Source organism: Silurus meridionalis, chromosome 3 (assembly GCF_014805685.1).
Source record: "Silurus meridionalis isolate SWU-2019-XX chromosome 3, ASM1480568v1, whole genome shotgun sequence".
Taxonomy (NCBI): domain Eukaryota; kingdom Metazoa; phylum Chordata; class Actinopteri; order Siluriformes; family Siluridae; genus Silurus; species Silurus meridionalis.
In genome coordinates, this window is record NC_060886.1 from 2,950,090 (window position 1) to 2,969,767 (window position 19,678).

At 39.0% G+C, this 19,678-nt stretch overlaps 1 protein-coding gene across 2 annotated transcripts in view; it reads left to right on the plus strand.

The window, feature by feature from the left end:
• Positions 1-19,067, plus strand: part of pms1 (PMS1 homolog 1, mismatch repair system component) — a 34,258-nt gene extending 15,191 nt beyond the window's left edge. The window contains exons 7-13 of one of the 2 annotated variants that reach the window (XM_046845931.1): positions 6,418-6,540; positions 7,490-7,642; positions 7,738-8,468; positions 15,111-15,578; positions 16,017-16,147; positions 17,996-18,156; positions 18,757-19,067. In XM_046845931.1, coding sequence (XP_046701887.1) covers positions 6,418-6,540; positions 7,490-7,642; positions 7,738-8,468; positions 15,111-15,578; positions 16,017-16,147; positions 17,996-18,156; positions 18,757-18,954 — 1,965 coding nt within the window. In that variant the 3' untranslated portion in view covers positions 18,955-19,067. Of the gene's footprint in view, positions 1-6,417; positions 6,541-7,489; positions 7,643-7,737; positions 8,469-15,110; positions 15,610-16,016; positions 16,148-17,995; positions 18,157-18,756 lie in introns of those variants that run through there. The other variant, XM_046845932.1, reaches the window with a different exon arrangement.
• The last annotated feature ends 611 nt before the right edge of the window (positions 19,068-19,678 follow it).

Below are 19,678 nucleotides of genomic sequence, written 5' to 3' on the forward strand. Positions count from 1 at the left end.
GACAACTTCCAACTTTCACCAGTTCATCATTAGTTAATTGTTTGTCAGGGTCCTGTTGGATTGGATTTCGTATCGGTTCAATGGTTTGTTTTAAATGGTGCATTAATGCTGTACATTAAATTTAATTTGTATCTTCTGAAAATCATTTATTTTCTTATATCAATAAATTAGAATATCGATAAAAAGTTTATTTATTTTAGCAATTCATTACAAAATGTGAAAATCGTATATATTATATAGATTCATCACAAAAACTGATATGAAGTGTATATTTATTTTAATTGTGCTCACATTCAACAAAACCCACCAATTCACTCATAAGACCAATCAAAAAAGCATTTTAGTCAATTGTTGACCTTCTGGAAAGTCTGTTCATTTACTGTATATACTTGGTAGAGGCTCCTTTTGCTTTAATTACTGCCTCAATTCAGCGTGGCATGGAGGCAATCAGTCTGTCAGTCTGTAGCACTGCTGAGGTGGTATGGAAGCCCAGGTTTTTTTGACAGTGGCCTTCAGCTCATCTGCTGTTTTTGGTCTCTTGTTTCTCATTTTCCTCTTGACAATAAGCCAGAGATTCTTTATGGGGTTCAGATCTGGTGAGTTTGCTGACCAGTCAATCACACCAACACCATGGTCATTTAGCCAACTTGTAAAGCTTTTGGCAGTGTGGGCAGGTGCCAAATCCTGCTGGAAAATGAAATCAGCATCTCCATAAAGCTGGTCAGCAGAGGGAAGCATGAAGTGCTCTAAAACTTCCTGGTAGACCGCTGTGCTGAACATGGACCTGATAAAACACAGTGGACCAACACCAGCAGATGACACGACTCCCCAAACCACTACTGACTGTGCAAACTTTACACTGGACCTCAAGCATCTTGGATTCTGTGCCTCTCCTGTCTTATTCTTCCAGACTCTGTGACCTGGATTTCCAAAGGAAATGCAAAATATTATTTCCTTTCATCTGAAAAGACGACTTTGGCCCACTGAGCAACAGTCCAGTCCTTTTTGTGCTTTGCCCAGGTAAGACACCTCTGATGTTGTCTCTGGTTCAGCAGTGGCTCGACACGAGGAATGCGTCAGTTGTAGCCCATGGAGACGTCTGTGTGTGGAGGCTCTTGAAGCACTGACTCCAGCTGCAGTCCACTCTTTGAGAATCTCCCCAAATTATTAAATGGGCTTCGTTTCACCTTTTTCTACCACATCTTTTCCTTCTATTCAACTTTCCATTAATGTGCTTGGATCCTGCACTCTGTGAACAGCAGATTCTTTAGCGATGACCTTTTGTGTCTCACCCTCCATGTGTAGGGTGTCAATGATTGTCTTCAGGACAACTGTCAAGTCAGCAGTTTTCCCCCATGATTGTGGAGACTGGACCAGACTGAGACACCAGTTAAAGGCTCAGGAAACCTTTGCAGGTGTTTGGATTTAATGACCTGATTAGAGTGTGAAACCATGTGTCTCCAATATTGAACTTCTTCACAATATTATAATATTCTGAGATGCTGAATTTTGAGTTTTTACTAGATGTAAGCCAAAGTCATCAAATAATCACAAACATCAGTCTGTGTGATGATTCTATATAATATACCAGTTTCACTTTTTCTTTTGAATTAATAAAATAAATCAACTTTTAAATGATATTCTAATTTATTAAGATGCACCCATGTGGTTCTTCTCCAACCGGTTACCACAAAGCTAGAGGTACTCAGTTGTATCTTTGGATGTTATATAATACAATTTTGCGTTCACTTGAACTTGGAAACCCAAACCTGTTCCAGCATGGCATTGCCCCTGTGCACAAAGATCTACTTTGTATAGGTTGGAGTGGAAGATCTTCTCCTATAGAGCTCTGATCTCATCCCTAATGAACACCTTTGGGATGAATGTGAACACTGACGGCACCCCAGGTCTCCTTACCTTACCTACATCAGTACCTGCCTTTACTAACACCCTGGGGATGATGAACACAAATGTCCACAAGCACACTCCAAAATCTGGTGGAACATCTTCCTAGAAGAGTGGGGAACTACTACATATTTAATCACACAATGTCCACAAACTTTAATGTTTTGTAAATATTAGAGGTACACATTTGTATTGGACCTCTTTGGATGCGCTAGCATAAAATTTTGCTCCATGAAGATCTGCTTTACATGGATTGGAGTGGAAGATATCCAGCTGTAGAGCTTCAAACCTATTGAATACTCATTCTGTTCTGCATTGAGTCCCAATTTGCAAACTTTTTTTATTTTTATGATGTGCTACTCTACTTGGAATGAAATCACCAGTGACTGTCATATCTATTTAAATCTTGGATTAGATTAGATTAGATAAGATTTAACGTTATTGCCAATGCACGTTATGGTACAAGGCTACGAAATACAGTTAGCATCTAACCAGAAGTGGATTGTGGACAGAGAAAAATTATTACAAAAATGTTCTGGGTGGTAAGGCAATGGTATATGATATATATAAATAACTAATAATAGATGAATTAATATGAAATAAATTATATGAATATAAACAGTGCACAAAGAGGGTTATATATAATGGATAGTGCAAGAAAGGAGATATTGTGTAAACTGAATAAATAGGTTATATTTAATTCAGATTATTCATTTATTATACAGATTTACTGTCCTCATTACAGCCATTATTGACAAAATAACTGGCAACAAAAGTGAGTACACCCTAAGTAATAACAACTGTATTGTGTTTATTATGCAAAGCCACATGTCCTGTTCATCATGTTCATGTTTTTGTCTGCTTGACAGATCCATACAAATTTGTACAATTCTCTCATACTGAACACTGAATGTTCAACATGCACCTCATGGTAAAGACTCACAGAGGTTTTGAGAATTAGAAATGTTGCTCTCCACAAAGATGCCGAGGCTGTAAGAAGATCAGAAACACCCTGAAACTCAGTAACAGTAAAGTGGTCAGGGTCATACAGAGGTTTTTCAACACGGGTTCCACTCGGAACAGACCTCGTAATGGTCCATCAAAGAAGTCAAGTCCTCGTGCTGTGTGTCAGGTGCAGAAGCAACTTCAAAAAAAAGACCCATGAGTGCTGAAGCTTTAAGGTCAGACTACAACAAGTCGGTCTGCAGGCCATCGTCTCAGAAGAAGCCTCTTCTGAAGCTGCTTACAAGAAAGTCCACAGACAGTTTGGTGAAGAAAACCTGTCCAAGAGCATGAATTACTGAAACCATGTCCTGTGGTCTGATGAGACTAAAAAAAACTTGTTTGGCTCAGATGGTGTCCAGCATGTGTGATGACGCCCTGGTGAGGAGAACCAAGAAAATTATACAGGTAGTCGTCGACTTACGACCACAACTGGGACTGAAAAATCGGTCGTAACACGATTTGGTCGTAAGTAGAGTAGGCTATATGTACAGTACTGTCAAATGATGCCGGAAGCTGTATAGCACACTCGTAACACGATTTGGTTGTAAGTAGAGTAGGCTATACGTACAGTACTGTGAAATTATGCCGGAAGCTGGTAAAAAAATAACGTACGCTGCGGATAGCGATTGTGGTCGTAAAGTCGAATGGTCGTAAGTTGCATAGGTTGTAAGTCGACAACTACCTATATATATAAAATATACATAAATATATGTTCATATATACACATAAGGTAATTTACATATATGTAAAAAAATACAAATATTTCACTGAATTGGAATAAGTAAAAAAAATAATAATAATAATTCAAAGTTGCTCTCCGGTTTCTTTAACCCACAGTTGGACTCTTATAGCAGTAACATATGATTCTTAAATATATGTCTATAGTACATTTACGGCATTAGGCAGAAACCCTTATCCAGAGCAACTTTTATTCCCCATTCATACATCTCAGTAGCTATGGGATTAAGGACATTTCTCAGGGGCCCAGGAATGGTGGTTTGTTGAGGCTGAGATTTGAACTCAACTTTTGGGTCCAAATTTCAATGCCTTAACCACTAATCTACCACCACCCCCAGTATTAGTGTATCAGAACGTTGTGGTTTGCAATCACATTCCTAGGAATAAAAATGATTGCTCTGAAAAAACTGTTAAAACGTTTAAAAACTGTAAGCTCTGTGTTATGTACGCACCTGACTACTGGATGATCCTTTTTGAACATCCAATTCCACATTGATTTCCCATTTGCTGTTCCAATAACCTTCACTCTTTTGGGAAGATGTTCCACCAGATTTTGTGTAAAATTCGTTCTGCCACAAGGGTGATGATGTAAATGAGGTGAGGAGGCCTGGGGTGCTGTCAGCGTTCACATTCATCCCAATGGTAATTAGTAGCTTTCGGAGCCACTCAAGATCTTCGACTCCAAACCATGTGAGCCATATCAGAGGTGTTGTCATGTTGGAATAGGTTAGTTCCTCAAGGCAAGGGAAAATGTAACGCTCTCACCACCGAAGGCGTCCTATACAAATGTGTGCCTTCAACTTTGGGGTTTGGGAAAGAACCACTTCACAAAATAGGTCGGTGTCCCAATACTTTTGGCAATTTTTTGGACCTGAAGCATCTCCAAACTCTGCATCTGTATAAGCAAATTCATTACCCTGAAAAACCGCAAACAAATTTCAGCCTGGAGTTGTGTGAGAAGGTGTACAAAGTGATCACACACCACGTCGGTCCTCTCAGGGTCTCTCTAATAACACATACGCCCAGAATACAGTGAGAATTCCCTCACGTCACACGGCCCCTGAAAGTAACAGGTGTCTAACAGGTCAGGTGGATGGACCGTGTGCTGACGCCCTGCCTCAGCGCTTTAATCGCCGCACCATATGTTCGCCTCTCTGTACGCGAAAGCACCAGGAATTTCCTCTGCGTGGCCCCTCGCTGAACGTATAGAGGAACGCGTGTGCAAGACGGAGGAACATGCATCATGCCGTCTGCAAGCCTAGACGAGGACACGTGTTATTTATAAGGCGTTCTCGGAATCGAGCGTCCGCGTTACGTGGAGAAAAACAAATTTATTGTTTGTTTTTCTTAATGCCTTCTTCTCGAGCGTGTCTGTTTCAGCAATCAGTCATTATCCGAGAGAGAAGTGCACTCATCAGGCCGGAGACCGTGCCAAGAACGTAAGCGAATCCTTCCTAACCCCCTCGAGCCCCATCCACCTCATGAATGTGACACGTGCAGAGCCCAGCGAAGCGTCAGGGTGCTCCGTACGGGTCATACAGGCAGGGAAGGATGCCGTTCATAGCAGCTTCTTGGCTTCAATCGGGGTATCGTTTATACCGGAGGGGAAACGCTTTACTCGGGGTCGGAACGGATTTAAGAAAGTTACAATTCAGTAGTTAACACAAATCCAAACCAAAGTCTTTAAATCCTTTTACACTCCCACCTCAATTCTTTTTTCTCCTCTCATTATTTTTCGACTCTGCTGCTCCGGTCATGTTGAAATTTTTTTCGAATGAGCCAGGTCATTTTTTTATTCCCCCCTCCCCCCTCCTCCTCCATCCACTGTCATTGTACTGATTTCCCAAATGACATTAATTGAATTTCATGGCAGAAGACTTTTTGTTTGGCAGTGTGATCCACATCCTGTTATCCTGGAATAATAGTTTCCTTTCAGTCCGCGAAACTCCAGGGACGGGGCTCACCTGTGCTGCAGTAATTGAGAAAATGCTGTAACAGCAGCGTGTACTTAACGAGCGCTTAATGTGGAAGTCACAATGCCAGCAATTATAAAAAGAAAAAAAAATGCCCTCATTCACCAAGTGTTTAATTCAGAAGCATCCAAATATAGGGACGGTTTCTAGTCTCGATTCTCACTTTTGCTGCACATATACTGCGTTTTGCCAACTTTTTTTGCTTTGCCAAGCGAAGATTATAGGAGCTTGGCAAGAGCGGCTAGTTATGAGATGACAAATGCATTCTGACTGGCCTGGGAAATCCTAATTAGGCAGTCCGATGGGGGTCAAAGACACAGCAGTGTGAATTTATGTGAAAAAATTTACCATTTTACACAGATAAATTGTGCATGTCATGTTGAGAGATGCAGGTTTTGGATTAGGTTATGCATATCCTGAATTTAATGATCATTCTTGAGATCATTCTAAAAATTCATGGATGCAGGACTTCTCTTTGACGCTAAACCTTAAAATACCTTAAAAAAATCAGTTCATCACAGGATTTCTAAACTCTGAATTGATCAATCCCATTTTCACAGGGCATTCCAGGTTCAGTGGTTAAAGCTCTAGGTGACTGTTTAGAAAGTCATGAATTCAAGCCCCACCTCTGCCAATCTATCACTGTTGGGACTTTGAGAAAAAGGGCTTAACCTTCTTTTTTACAGAGAGGCAGTATCATGGCTGCCCCTGCGCCCTATATGTGAAGAAAATAATTTTCTTTTGCTTTAGCGTATACGTGAGAAATGAAGCATTGTTCTTCTCCTTCTTTAAACAGATTAGCATCGAAGGATACTTTCCGAAGCCAAACTCCGATCTCAACATGATGAGTTCCAGTACCTCAGACAAGATGTTTATTTATGTGAACAACCGTCCTGTGAATCACAAAGACATCCTAAAGGTGTGTTCTCATTATTACACAATAGAGATAGAGATGAATATAAGAATTACTGTTGAGGCTCTGAGTTACTGTTCCGAAGGTAGGTAGATGTCAAGGCCGCAGCACCGCCAAGCTGTTACTTGGGCCCTTGAGCAAGGTCCCTTAAACCTTTCTGCTTTAGGTGCACTGTATTATGGCCGACTCTTTATTGTTGGTATAATCCAAACTTTGGGAGACATCAAGAGGGAAAAAAGATTTCTGTGGACCAAGATGGCTGTACCCAATAATGTTCCAGTGGTCAGATACATTATGTTTATGTATATATGTACATATGTGCGTTTGTATACAGGGTTGTTTCTAGCTTTTTTGACTACTATCGTCACCCACCCATTTAATGATCATTCCAAAATTGCCTGAATTCAAGTATGTAAAAACAGGTAAATAATTTTAATGGGTGAGGATGAGGCCCCCCAGTGGGTTGTGTCTAGTTTGCCAATGCTAAGAAACAGTGCTGTGTGGATTAACACCAATCAGGCATAGCATTACGACCACCTTCCTAATATTGTGTTGGTCCGGTTTTGCCTCAAAAACAATTCTGATCCATAAAGCATTAACAGCATTAACCTCTTCAGCAAATTGAGCTACAGTTGCTCGACTGTTGGATCGGACCAAATGGTCCAACCTTCGCTCCCCACCTGCAGGAAGTGGTCAACTGGACCACCTTTGAGAGATACTGACCACTGCAGACTGGGAACAGCCCACAATAGCTGTAGCGTGGAGACGCTCTGACCCAGTCGTCTAGTCTTCACAATTTGTTAAACTCACTCAAATCCTTACGCTGACTTATTTTTCCTGTTTCTAACATCAGCTTTGAGGACAAAATGTTCACCTGCTGCCATTTACACATATCCACCCACTAACAGGTTCCATAGCTTTCCTTCATGGAGTTTTACATTTCTTTATCCTCCAGCTTGTAAAGCAATACTATGCTAATTCAGCTCATTCGAATAACGAATCGGCTGGTCGCCGCTTTCCAATCATGATGTTGAACATCACCGTCCCTGGCTCGAGCGTGGATGTTAATCTGACCCCAGACAAATTGCAAGTGATGCTCGAGAACAAGGTACAAACACATGTCATTGAACATCACTGCATCATTTTACATTCAAATTCATTTCCACCCACCAATCCGATGTTTTCTATTAATTCCCCCTTCAGGATGCTGTGCTTTTAGCCGTGGAGTCTGTTCTGATCTCATTATATGGCTCTTATTCTGTTGGGAATGAAAGCCATGAATCGGCAGAACAGTCTCATTCTGTGGTGGAACTTACTAAAGAACCTGAGAAAGTGCAGGAAAAAGAAGCACCACAGTCTAGCGTGGTTTCTACACCATTGGTGCTTGGCAACGCCACTCCAATCAAAAAGGACAGTGAGACATCACCCGGTACTGCTAACACAAGCTCGTCTTCATCATCAGAAGATTGGATAATCAACACAAGTTTAAGCGATTCATCGTTTTCCGAGAACGTAGGGTTGAATTCTACAATCCCTCCTGAGGACAAACAAGAGAGCTGTACCGAGGAGATCTCGGCAGAGAGTTGGACCATGGGTAAGGCTTTCACAGATCCCACCACTGGAGACCGTCTAGAGCCTGTGAAGCTCCATCAGCCAGGAGCTCAAAATGACGTTGACCTCGATCCCGAAGTCGGAACGAAAAGTAGCAACCCGTGCAAGAGAGCCACAAATGTTATAGTGGCGAAAACGGCCAAATTAACGGCCTACGACCTGATCAGCAGCCGCTCTGTGCGTCAGCCACTTTCCGCCTTTGCTCTGTTTGAGCAGGACACCAGATCATCCGTCCTGCTGGAGAAGCCACGAGCCAGTCTGCAGGATGTCACTGCTGCTGTAAAAGAGAGATGGGAAAGCCTCGGGGAGGAAGAAAGAAAGAAGTAAGTTTCCAGATTTCACTCCCAAAGCTGCATTTTCCAGTTGTTGTGATTCACTCTCTTGGTTTTAGGGAGGGAGGGAGGAGGGTAGACGGAATAGACTTGCCACTTGCAAGCATAAAATATGGTGTGGAAAGTCTGCTTGATTTGTCCGGGTTGCCGTCCAAAGCAGAGAGGGATTGATATGAACTACGGTCGTGTTTTCCAGACAACTGGGTTTGATTACTTGGTTCGCTGGTCAATAATGTTTCCGCTGTAAAAGAGGTATTCAGGATTCCGGAGAATGCCATGGTGTATTTATAACAACAACCGAATCTCACATAAGTCAGTGTCAGTGTAGAGGTGGTTTATAGTATGTAAAAATAAAAATAAATCAGATCAACTGTGAATATTTGGGGTATTAATAAGAAAGGAATTCGTTGGTACATTTTATATACCAGGGGGTATTCCCATCTTGCTCCTAGTTAGCTTTTAAAAAGCTTCATTTACATGCTTTTGACTAAAGTCTTTATCATATGTCCTCTCAGAGATTTAAGACTAAACACTTCGTACTAATGCTATTGGTCCTAAAGGATTCGCAAAGGTGCCCCGAGTCTGACGATGATCAATCTTCATGAGAACAGTTCAGAAGTCATTTTATCCGCTCCATTTCATCGTTTTTTAAGTTATACAAGGCGGTATCAAAAACTTTCCAGACTAGTTTTGTAACACGGCAACAGATTACACGCACAGTCGCTGGGAGCACCGACCTTCCAAAATCAGTGTGCCGAAAGACATTGAGACACATGTGTACATCGTAGGGACTTGTGTAACTGGTGGTATTCTGAGCGTTACCACGGCTGCTATTCTGACCACTCGTTATTTGCACCCATTCTTTTTGGTCTCAACCTTTTCAAAGTTTCCTGGGCTCCCATTCCAACCATTAAATAAGACAATAGTACCACCAATGTGCTTCATAGGATGGTGTATATTTCAAATAGTTTTTTTGGGGGGGGTTTATCAAATGAGAGAATTCTTTGACTTTTATAGCAACATCTATTGGTTTTATTTGAAAATAATTTTGTTTGACTATGTTATTTTTCTCTCAACTTTACTATTAGAGAATAATCTGTGAAGATGCTTGAAATATAACTTGCATGTCTGTTGTTCTGCCAGTTGGCAGCACTGAGAGTTCCATTACAGCAAGCAGTATCAGTCTTTTCTTTGTTTTTGTTTTTTGTTGCGTTAAATTGTTTAATTGCAATAAGATAACTGTGAGAAATCATGTCAGGCCACGTCTGCTATTCTGACCACCTGCACACCCGGTCACTGAGCTCTCCTTACACGGGTTTCTCGCCGGAAACGACACGATCTTGCTTCCGCACCCTCCCTACTTGTCAGATAAGGCTCCTATGGAAGTAGCAGGAATGCTGGGAGCACCATATTGTAGAGCAATAAAGTACTTTCTGGTAAACAGAGCTAGTCTCAAAACCTTTTAATACAACCTGGATGCTGAAATTCCTTTTCCCTTTATCTAGGCATGTCTACCTGAAGATTCTCAATCTGATCAATCAGTTGATTGATAGTGATCGTGCTTAAACAACAAATTGCATGAAATAAAGGTTGATGTTGGGTAAAAAAAACATATCTCATTTCAATAATCAATAATAATCAAATTATTTACACATTATGCCAGATAGTGCACTCAGAACTAACATAAATATTTATTATAAGGAGAAATTTTCCCAAAATGTTTATCCTGTCAGAATCCATTGTCCATTAAACATATTTAGCTGCGCTGTAATACTTCTGTCTTTTTCTTCTGTGGATACTTTTAAAAGTAAAAGTTAAAATTTTGTCTTCAGCTATTTAAAAATAAATAAATAAATAAATCAAACATATTATTTATTTTTATGTTCATATAACTAAACCTGAATTCTTTAAATTGTTTGTAAAAATATGCTATTTACACTTAAAATCCAATAAAATTTAATATGTCACACACATTAATATATTTTATATATATATATATATATATATATATATATATATATATATATATATATATATATATATATATAAAATTAAATAAAAAATATAATAAAATAAAATAGATACATACAAATTTATTTGTTATATATATATATATATACTGTATATATATATATATATATATATATATATATATATATATATATGTATATATATATATATATATATATATATAATATATATATATATATATATATAATTTATTTTACTATAAAGTTTAACATAAGTATAAATATTATACTACAAACTCATATATATGACAATTAAAAAGTTTTTTCAGCAAAATCTTTTTGGTTTTATTAGAATAATAATTTTAAACCTCAGTATGAGCATATAATATGTGAAGATTTTTTATATATAACCTTACATATATACAGTATATATATATATATAATATATATATATATATATATATATATATATATATATATATATATATAAACATTTTTAGATCAGGTCAGTCGTTCTTTATATTGGAGGCACTACGAGTTTCAATACAATGAATGATTTTATTAATTTACTTTAAACTTTAAATAGTTTAATTGCAGTGAGATAACTAAGAGAAATCTTGTCTGGCAGCACGCTAGAGTCATTACTGAATTACAGAATCCTTTAAGAGAGCAGTACACTGGTGTGTAATCGCCTGCATCATCTGATCTTCATAACTCTCAAACTGAAAAAGGAAAGACCTTGTGAAACGAGTCCATTATTCCTCTCAGGAACAGTAAGCAAAAGAAAAAAAAGAGAGATCCAAATGATTGCGTGCCTGTTGAGTCTAATTGGACAGATGGAAAAAAGCACATCATTATATCCAGGGGCATTTGTGGAAGGTATGGTAGGGTGTATGGAAAAAGCCATGTCTTTTCGCGTGCTATTGTGCAGTAATAAACAAGCCTGAGCTAGTGCTTGGCTCGTTTTCCGGCCACTGTTAAGTAGCACACCCTTTTTAGGAATCTAGTTCACGTGAAGTCATGTTGCACTGGCGCATCACACATGGGCCTGTGGCGCATGAGGTCTTTATTAAGAATTAGTTCATAACTCTTTACACTTATTCAGTCTTTCCAGCGATATGTGGTTCCTTCTCAAACTGTTACCACACAACTGCAGGCACACACTAGTCTTGGACGTCTTTGGGATGCAGTAATATTACATTTTCCCTTCACTTGATTTAGGAGAGCCAAACCTGTTCCTGCATCACTGTGCACAAAGTCAGCTCTATTAAGACCTGTTTACCTGGGTTTGAGTGGTAGATCTCCTGCTATAGAGCTGTAGAGCTAAAAAAAGAAAAACATACCATTCGTATGGTTCGGTGTCCACAAACATTTGTCCATTTAGTGTATTTAGGTCTCATTGCCATGGTCAGGTGGAGGAGTGGATCTACATTGAGGGATAAATAAGAACTTGGACACCCAAAGTTGATGTTAGAAGCAGGAAAAATGGGCGAGCGTAAGGATTTGAGTGCCAACTGTGACGTCTAGACGTCTGGGTCAGAGCATCTTCAAAACTCAGCTCTTGTGAGATGTTCCTGGTCTGCAGTGTCAGTATCTATTAAAAGTGCTCCAAAGAAAGAACAGTGGTGAACCGGCGACAGGGTCGTAGGCGGCCGAGAATCATTAATGCACGTGGGGAGTGAAGGCTGGTCCATGTGGTCCGATCCAACAGACAAGCTCCTGTAGCTTAAACTGCTTAAGAAGTTCATGATGTTGATGCTCCACAGGTTAGGACTGTTTCAGCAGCAAAAGCAGGATTAACACAATATTATGCAGGTGGGCATAATGTTATGTCTGATTGGTGTATCTGAGCAAGCAGTATGTATTTATGAGCAAAGAATTACAAAAGCTGTTGGCAGTCACAGATTCAAATTAATTAATGGAACGAATGTTTGGAGATTTTTTATTTATTGTATCCCACATGGATGTCCATCCACAGTATGCTCTCTCTCTCTCTCTGCTACAGCTTTGTCTTTGTAGATTTATTCCAAAACTTAGACTCAAATTTTGAAAACTTCAAATGGTAAAGTTGCTTTTACTATTTTAAGTGATACTATATCACAGACGCAGATCATCCTAAATATTCCAGGCTAAAAGCGTTTTCACGCTCGGCCCCATTTGTATAAACAAAATCCAAATATTTAGGAAAAAGTTACGAATTGCCAGGAAAAATCTTTCTTTGATCGTAATCCTTCTCGAACTCGCGGTTGCCTTTGATGCCGTGATTCACCACATGACGCCGTTTATCTTCCACTCGTTCCCAAACCATTCATCTGTTTTGCTATATTTAAAATGAGATTTTTTTCTCTTTGCAAATCAGATACAATCCTATAGTGCATGAGGACTGATGTTTCATCCGTTTTGCACTCGCAGCATGCACCTGCAGTTAGTGCACATTTACTGTTTAATGCAGAAATGGAAGAAACTCTCGGTTGAAACTGTGGATTCATCTCATGACCGCAGACATGTTTTGAGGAAAAATAAAAGGGGTTAGAGGTTAGGGGTTAGGGCTAGGGGTTAGTGTTAGTGGTCAGGGTTAGGTGTTAGGGCTAGGGGTCAGGGTTAGAGGTTAGGGGTAGGTGTTAGGGCTAGGGGTTAGTGTTAGTGGTCAGGGTTAGGTGTTAGGGCTAGGGGTCAGGGGTAGGTGTTAGGCTCGGGGTTAGTGTTAGGGGTCAGGGTTAGGTGTTAGGGCTATGGGTCAGGGTTAGAGGTTAGGGGTAGGTGTTAGGCTAGGGGTTAGTGTTAGGGGTCAGGGTTAGGTCTTAGGGCTAGGGGTCAGGGTTAGAGGTTAGGGGTAGGTGTTAGAGGTAGGTGTTGGGGTTAGGTGTTAGGGCTAGGGGAAGAGGTTTGGGTTAAAGTTTACAATTTAAGATTAGAGTTAGAATTATTGGTAAAATATTGAAATTAGGGGTTGAATGGGTAAGTGTTTTGGATTAGGAGATGATTTTAGGGTTCAGGTTTGAGATTAGGATTAGAGTTATGGGTAAAAGTTTGTGATTAGGGGTTGGTGTTACGGTTATGGATAAGGATTTCGCATTAGGGTTTAAAGTTAAGATCTAGGGTTAGGGTTAGGGTTGAGTTTGGGTTAAAGAGGGTTATTGGTAATAGGAGATGAGTTTAGGGTTTGAGATTACGATTAGGGTAAAGTTTTGATTAGGGGTTAAGATGAGGGGTTAGGTTTATGGTTAAGGGTTTTGGATTAGGGGTTGAGGTTAAGATTAAGGTTATGGTAAGGGTTTTGGATTAGGTTTAAGGTTGAGGTTAGAATTAGGGGTTTAGAGTTAAGGTTATAGGTAAGGGTTTTAGGGATTGGGGGTTGAGGCTAAGATTATATCAAACTCATAATTTCATCAGTAAATAATAATGAATGAATGTATTACTTTTTTTTTAAATTCTCATTAATAAAAATAAAGCACATCTTTAGATCACAGTGTGAAATAATGCTTAAAATCATAACAATGCTTGAAAGAAATCTGAAATATATTCCGGTACACTGAATTGATCTGAAATAACCAACAGATTACCACATTACCAATTGCTCTATTACATGAAACTAAATACAATATTAAAATAAGGATAGAAATCCAAATGTTGCAGAATTTGTAATAGATTATAGAAGAAATAGAAAAGAAAAGACAAGAATTTGCTCAATAAACAAACAAATAGAATTATTTAGCAGTGTTAAATATTTGCTAAAGTTATTTCCAGTTATTTCATTTTTTTTAAATAATGTTTGGTTGTATGCTTTTTTATTCTTGGTCTAATCCTCTATTATATAGTTTTGTAATGCGTGTGTGGTGATTTGACAGCAACACATATACTATAAATACAAACATTATTGGACACCTGACCATAAGATTGTTATGTTCCTCTTTTTGAACAACTTATTCCATATTTAGTCCCCATTTCCTGTTAGAATGACTTCCACTCTTCTGGGTAGATGTTCCACTGGGTTTTTTTGAGATTTGTGCTCATTCATAGACAAGGGTGTTAGTAAAGTCAGGGACTGATGTAAGTGAGGTGAGGAGGTCTGGGGTGCAGTCAGATAAGGTGTTTAATAAGGTTGGAGCTCTATAGCAGGAGATCTTTCACATCCTCCAGGTTTTATCATGCTGGTGATGCTGCAACAGATTTGGGTCTCCAAGCTCAAGTGACGGGAAAATTTCATGCAACACATCTAAATACATCCAATACAGTGGTGTACCTCCAAGTTTGTGGGAACAGTTTTGAAGAAAAAAAAAGCACATATAACCCGGAAAGTCAGGTGTCCCAATACTTTTATCAATTTATTGTAGATTAGGATAAGTTTCATCTTAGTATTTGCCAGTACTTTCTACGTGTCTGTTTTGTTTCTTTATTTTTCTTTGCTCTCTCTCTCTTCTTTTTTTTTTTGTTTCATCTCTTTCTTTTCTTTATTTATTGTTTTTCTTTCTTTCTTTCTTTCTTTCTTTCTTTCTTTCTTACTTTCTTTCGTTCGTTCTTTCGTTCGTTCTTTCTTTCATCTTTGTGAAAAGTTTTAAATCACTGTTTCTGTACAATAGATGGGTGTTTATTGCAGCACGACTCTATATTTTATGCTTGAAGCAGTTAATCGTATCCATAACTGTTGCTCGTTCCATCTCAGGTATGAAGAAAAAGCCCAGAAGTCCCTGGAGTCCTACAATGAGCAGAAGAAGCATGCCTCCTCTGGTGTCACTTTTGACCGTCAGCATCAGAAAGCCGATTCTCTTTTTAACAAACCCCAGGGTGTGAAACGTAAAGCCCCCGAGTCCGATCAGCAGACCCTGGACAAACTCTTCACCTCTCAGCCCGAGAGAAAGAAGAAACCTACCGATGGGTCCAAGTGTCTCCAGTTCAGCATGGACACGCTGAGACAAGCTCTTCAGCCCGAGCGTCGAATTGGGCCAAGCGAGCAGAACCTCCGGCTTGTAAACCGCTTGCCTTCTCACTGCGCCTGGGTTGTTTCATGTGGCAGAAAGCTCATGTTGTTAAATCCGTTCAGGGTGGAGGAAGCCCTGCTGTTTAAGAGACTTCTGGAGAATAATATACTTCCAGCAGCGAACCTGCAGACTCCGATACGGCTCACACATGGGTAGTGTGTCTCATCTTCTCACCTCCTGTGGGTTAGAAAAAACCTCTCAGATCAGAATTATACTGATGTACTGAAGTACTTATTTTCTTTTTTATAATCTTCTTTCTTTCATTTTTTTCTTTCTAAATTTTGTTCTTTCTTTCTTTCCTTCTTTCTTTCTTTCTTTGCTTCATTCTCTTATATTCTTTCTTCTTTCTTTAATCTTTTCTTTCTTCTTTTCTTACTTTTTGTTATATTCTTCTTTCTTTTTCTCTTTGTTTCTAAATATCTTTGTAATTAATGAATTTATCTATTTTTTTTTCTTCTTTATTTCTTTGTCTTTCTTTTTTAAATTTTCTTATATAATAAATTTTTTTAATTGAAAATTTTATTGAATTTTTTTTTATACTTTCTTCTTTTAACATTTCTAAATTTCTTTATTTATGTCTTTTTGCTCAGTGTTCTTGGTGGTCCTGAATACATGGATGTTCTCATGAATATGGAGAAAGGCAGTCCATCCTTCACTGGGGAAGTTCTCTTTACTGATGTCAGACTGGTGGCCAATGGATTTCAGATCAGACTTACTCCAGGTATTACCTATGGATGGATGGATGGATGGATGGATGGATGGATGAAGGGATGGATGACCTGTGATTTGGCTCCAATGGGTGGAGGAATTGGTTCAATCAGAACCCTCTTTCTGTAAGAGAGCTGAGTTGACTGTGAGTTTTGGTGTGTTTGGGGGGTCTCTTAGTTTAAAGAGAAGTTGTTATGCTACGATGGATGGATGGATGGATGGATGGATGGATGGATGTTTGGATGGATGGATGGATGGATGGATGGATGGATGGATAGATGTTTGGATGGATGTTTGGATAGATATTTGGGGGTCTCTTAGTTTAAAGAGAAGTTGTAATGATACAGTGGATGGATGGATGTTTGGATGGATGTTTGGATGGATGGATGGATGGATAGATAGATGTTTGGATGGATGTTTGGATGGATATTTGGGGTCTCTTAGTTATAGGGAGTTGTAATGATACAGTGGATGGATGGATGGATGGATGGATGGATGTTTGGATGGATGTTTGAATGGATGTTTGGATGGATGTTTAGTTTAATTAGAAACTGTAATACTACAATGGATGGATGAATGGATGGATGGATGGATGGATGGATGGATGGATAGATAGATAGATAGATGATAGATAGATAGATGGATGGATGGATGATAGATAGATAGATAGATAGATGGATAGATAGATAGATGGATAGATAGATGTTTGGATGGATGGATGGATGGATGGATGGATGGATAGATAGATAGATAGATAGATAGATAGATAGATAGATAGATAGATAGATAGATAGATAGATAGATAGATAGATAGATAGAGTACTCCTGAAAAAAACTCAGTTAAACTAAAATACATTTCTTTGATTTTAAATGGAAAATTAAAATGAATTTATGAGTTTATGAGTTTTTTTGTTCTTATATTTTCTGATTTATGAAACCAGATCAGTTCCCGAGCTCAGACATTAGGGATGGATGCATATTTGGGGAATATCCCTCATCTTGTTATTCTTTTTTGGTTTGACCTTCAGAGCTGCTGAGACCTGTGTGTGTGTGTGTGTGTGTGTGTGTGTGTGTGTGTGTGTGTGTGTGTGTGTGTGGCTCCTCTCTATGGGTCTTTGTGGTTAACGTTGGCTGGGAGCTGAAGCCTCTGCCCAGCTTTGTGGTTTAACACCTCGGAAGAATCTGCCCTTTTCAACAGAGTGCAGGAGAACATGCCAACCTCATACCACACCTTCCCAGTATCTTCCCATTTTATCCCCTTTTTATTTTATTCCCATCTTATTCTTATTTTATTCCCATTTTATTCCCAGTGTGTTTAAATTTTATTACCATTTTATTCCCATTTATTTCTATTTTATTCCTATTATATTACCATCTGATTTTATTCCCAATATATTCCCATTGGGTTTCTGTTTTATTCTTATTTTATTTTTATTTTATTCCAATTTTATTTCTATTTCATTCTTCTTTATTTCCATTTTATTCTCATTTAATTACCATTTTTCCCCATTTGTCAGTCTATATGTCTGTCTTAGTCATTTCTTTCTTTCTTTCTTTCTTCCTTTCTTTCTTTCTTTCTTTCTTTCTTTCTTTCTTTCTTTCTTTCTTTCTTTCTTTCTTTCTTTCTTTCTTTTTTTCTTTCTTTCGCTTAATCAAAAAGGAAAAGGTTTAGAAATCATGTGTTGGAAAGCTGCAGTGTGATTCTCTCCATCATAATACTAGTTTACTGCCTAATTTGGTGCTCTGCTCTTCCGAGTCCTTCTCCAACCCGAGCATAAATCCAAACCTTTATTTATTATTCTTTCCTGGAGAAGCTCGTACCTGAGTGGATGTGCTTTCGCTCTGTGCTTTCTCTGGCCAGGTTCCTCGTCCACCGAGACGGGTGTGGAAGTGACGGCGATGGCCGACTGCATGCCTTTCTACGGCATTGCTGACCTGAGGGAGATCCTGACGGCCGTGAAGGACAGGAACGCCCAGACGCTTCAGCAGTGCAGACCTCTCAAAGTCTCCAACTACCTCGAGGTGGAAAACTTCTAACCTCATAGAGATTCCTCTTCTCTTCTCCTCTTATTCCTCTTCTCTTCTCCTCTTCTCTTCTCCTCTTATTCTCAACACAACTACTTCCATCACTACTTCAATCAGATATATAACATTCCCTCACTGAGGAGGAATAATGCTCAATTCTTTATCAATTCTTTCCTTTTTTTTCTCTCATAATTATTTTTGTTTTTTGTCAATTTTTTTACCATCAGACTACTTTTCTTGTTTTGTCCTTTCTTTCTTTTTAAAAAAAAATACATTTTATTACTTCAATTAATACTTTGTTGTCTTCTTTCTTTCTTTCTTTCTTTCTTTCTTTCTTTCTTTCTTTCTTTCTTTCTGTCTTTCTTTCTTTCTTTCTTTCTTTCTTTCTTTCTTTCTTTCTTTCTTTCTTTCTTTCTTTCTTTCTGTCTTTCTTTCTTTCTTTCTTTCTTTCTTTCTTTCTTTCCTCTTTTCAATTACTTTATTACTTATAATTACTTTGTTCTTCCTTCCTTCCTTCCTTCCTTCCTTCCTTCCTTCCTTCCTTCCTTCCTTTCTTCTACCTCTATCTTCACATATTGCTGATTTTCTTTCTCTCAGGGGGAAGCTGTGAGGATGACCAGACAGTTGCCCCTGAACATGTCCAGAGACGACGTCACGAACATCATGTCTCGAATGACTGAAGAGTTTGAAGGGAAGCGGGACGTCTGCCTTCATGGGCGGCCATTTTTTCACGACCTCACTGAAGTTCCTGAAACAGACCAGGATGCTCTTGACATCTTGTTTAGCACTTGCTGAGTAGTTCAGGACTTTTCCAGTGTAACGTTCTTCTGAAAGTGTTCAGTGTACACCGATCATTAAATAATAAAAGTGTAAAAGTATAAGAGAATAATAAATATTTTCACTGATAAGACGCAGTTTTCGTTTGTTATAAGAAAATAAGGGAAATGGGCTCTATGAGGTGTTCCAGGTGGTTACTACACGATGTGGAGGTGAAGAAGGTCCTGATCTGAGGCATAAAAATGGTGTAAAGTATAACGTATAACTGTTGAGGGCATAGTTTTATACGGGACATTTGGAAAGCATTCTAACCCAGCCATTAGGGAGGCACAAGCCAGTGCATTCTTAGTGCCGGTCCCAAGCCCGGGTAAATGGGGAGGGTTGCGTTAGGAAGGGCATCCAGCGTAAAACACGTGCCAAATCAAATATGCGGATCACAAATGAGAATTTCATACCGGATCGGTCGAGGCCCGGGTTAACAACGACCGCCACAGGTATCGTTAGCCGACAGGGTACCGGTGGAAATTGGGCTACTGTTGGTCAAGGAGGAGAAGGAGAGGAGGAAGACGCCTACAGAGACGGCAGGAAAGGAGCAGTGTAGGAGAGTGGAGGTTCGGGTTGGTACTTTAAATGTTGGTACTATGACGGGTAAAGGGAGAGAGGTAGCTGATATGATGGAGAGGAGAAAGGTAGATATGTTGTGTGTTCAGGAGACCAAGTGGAAAGGGAGTAAGGCCAGGAA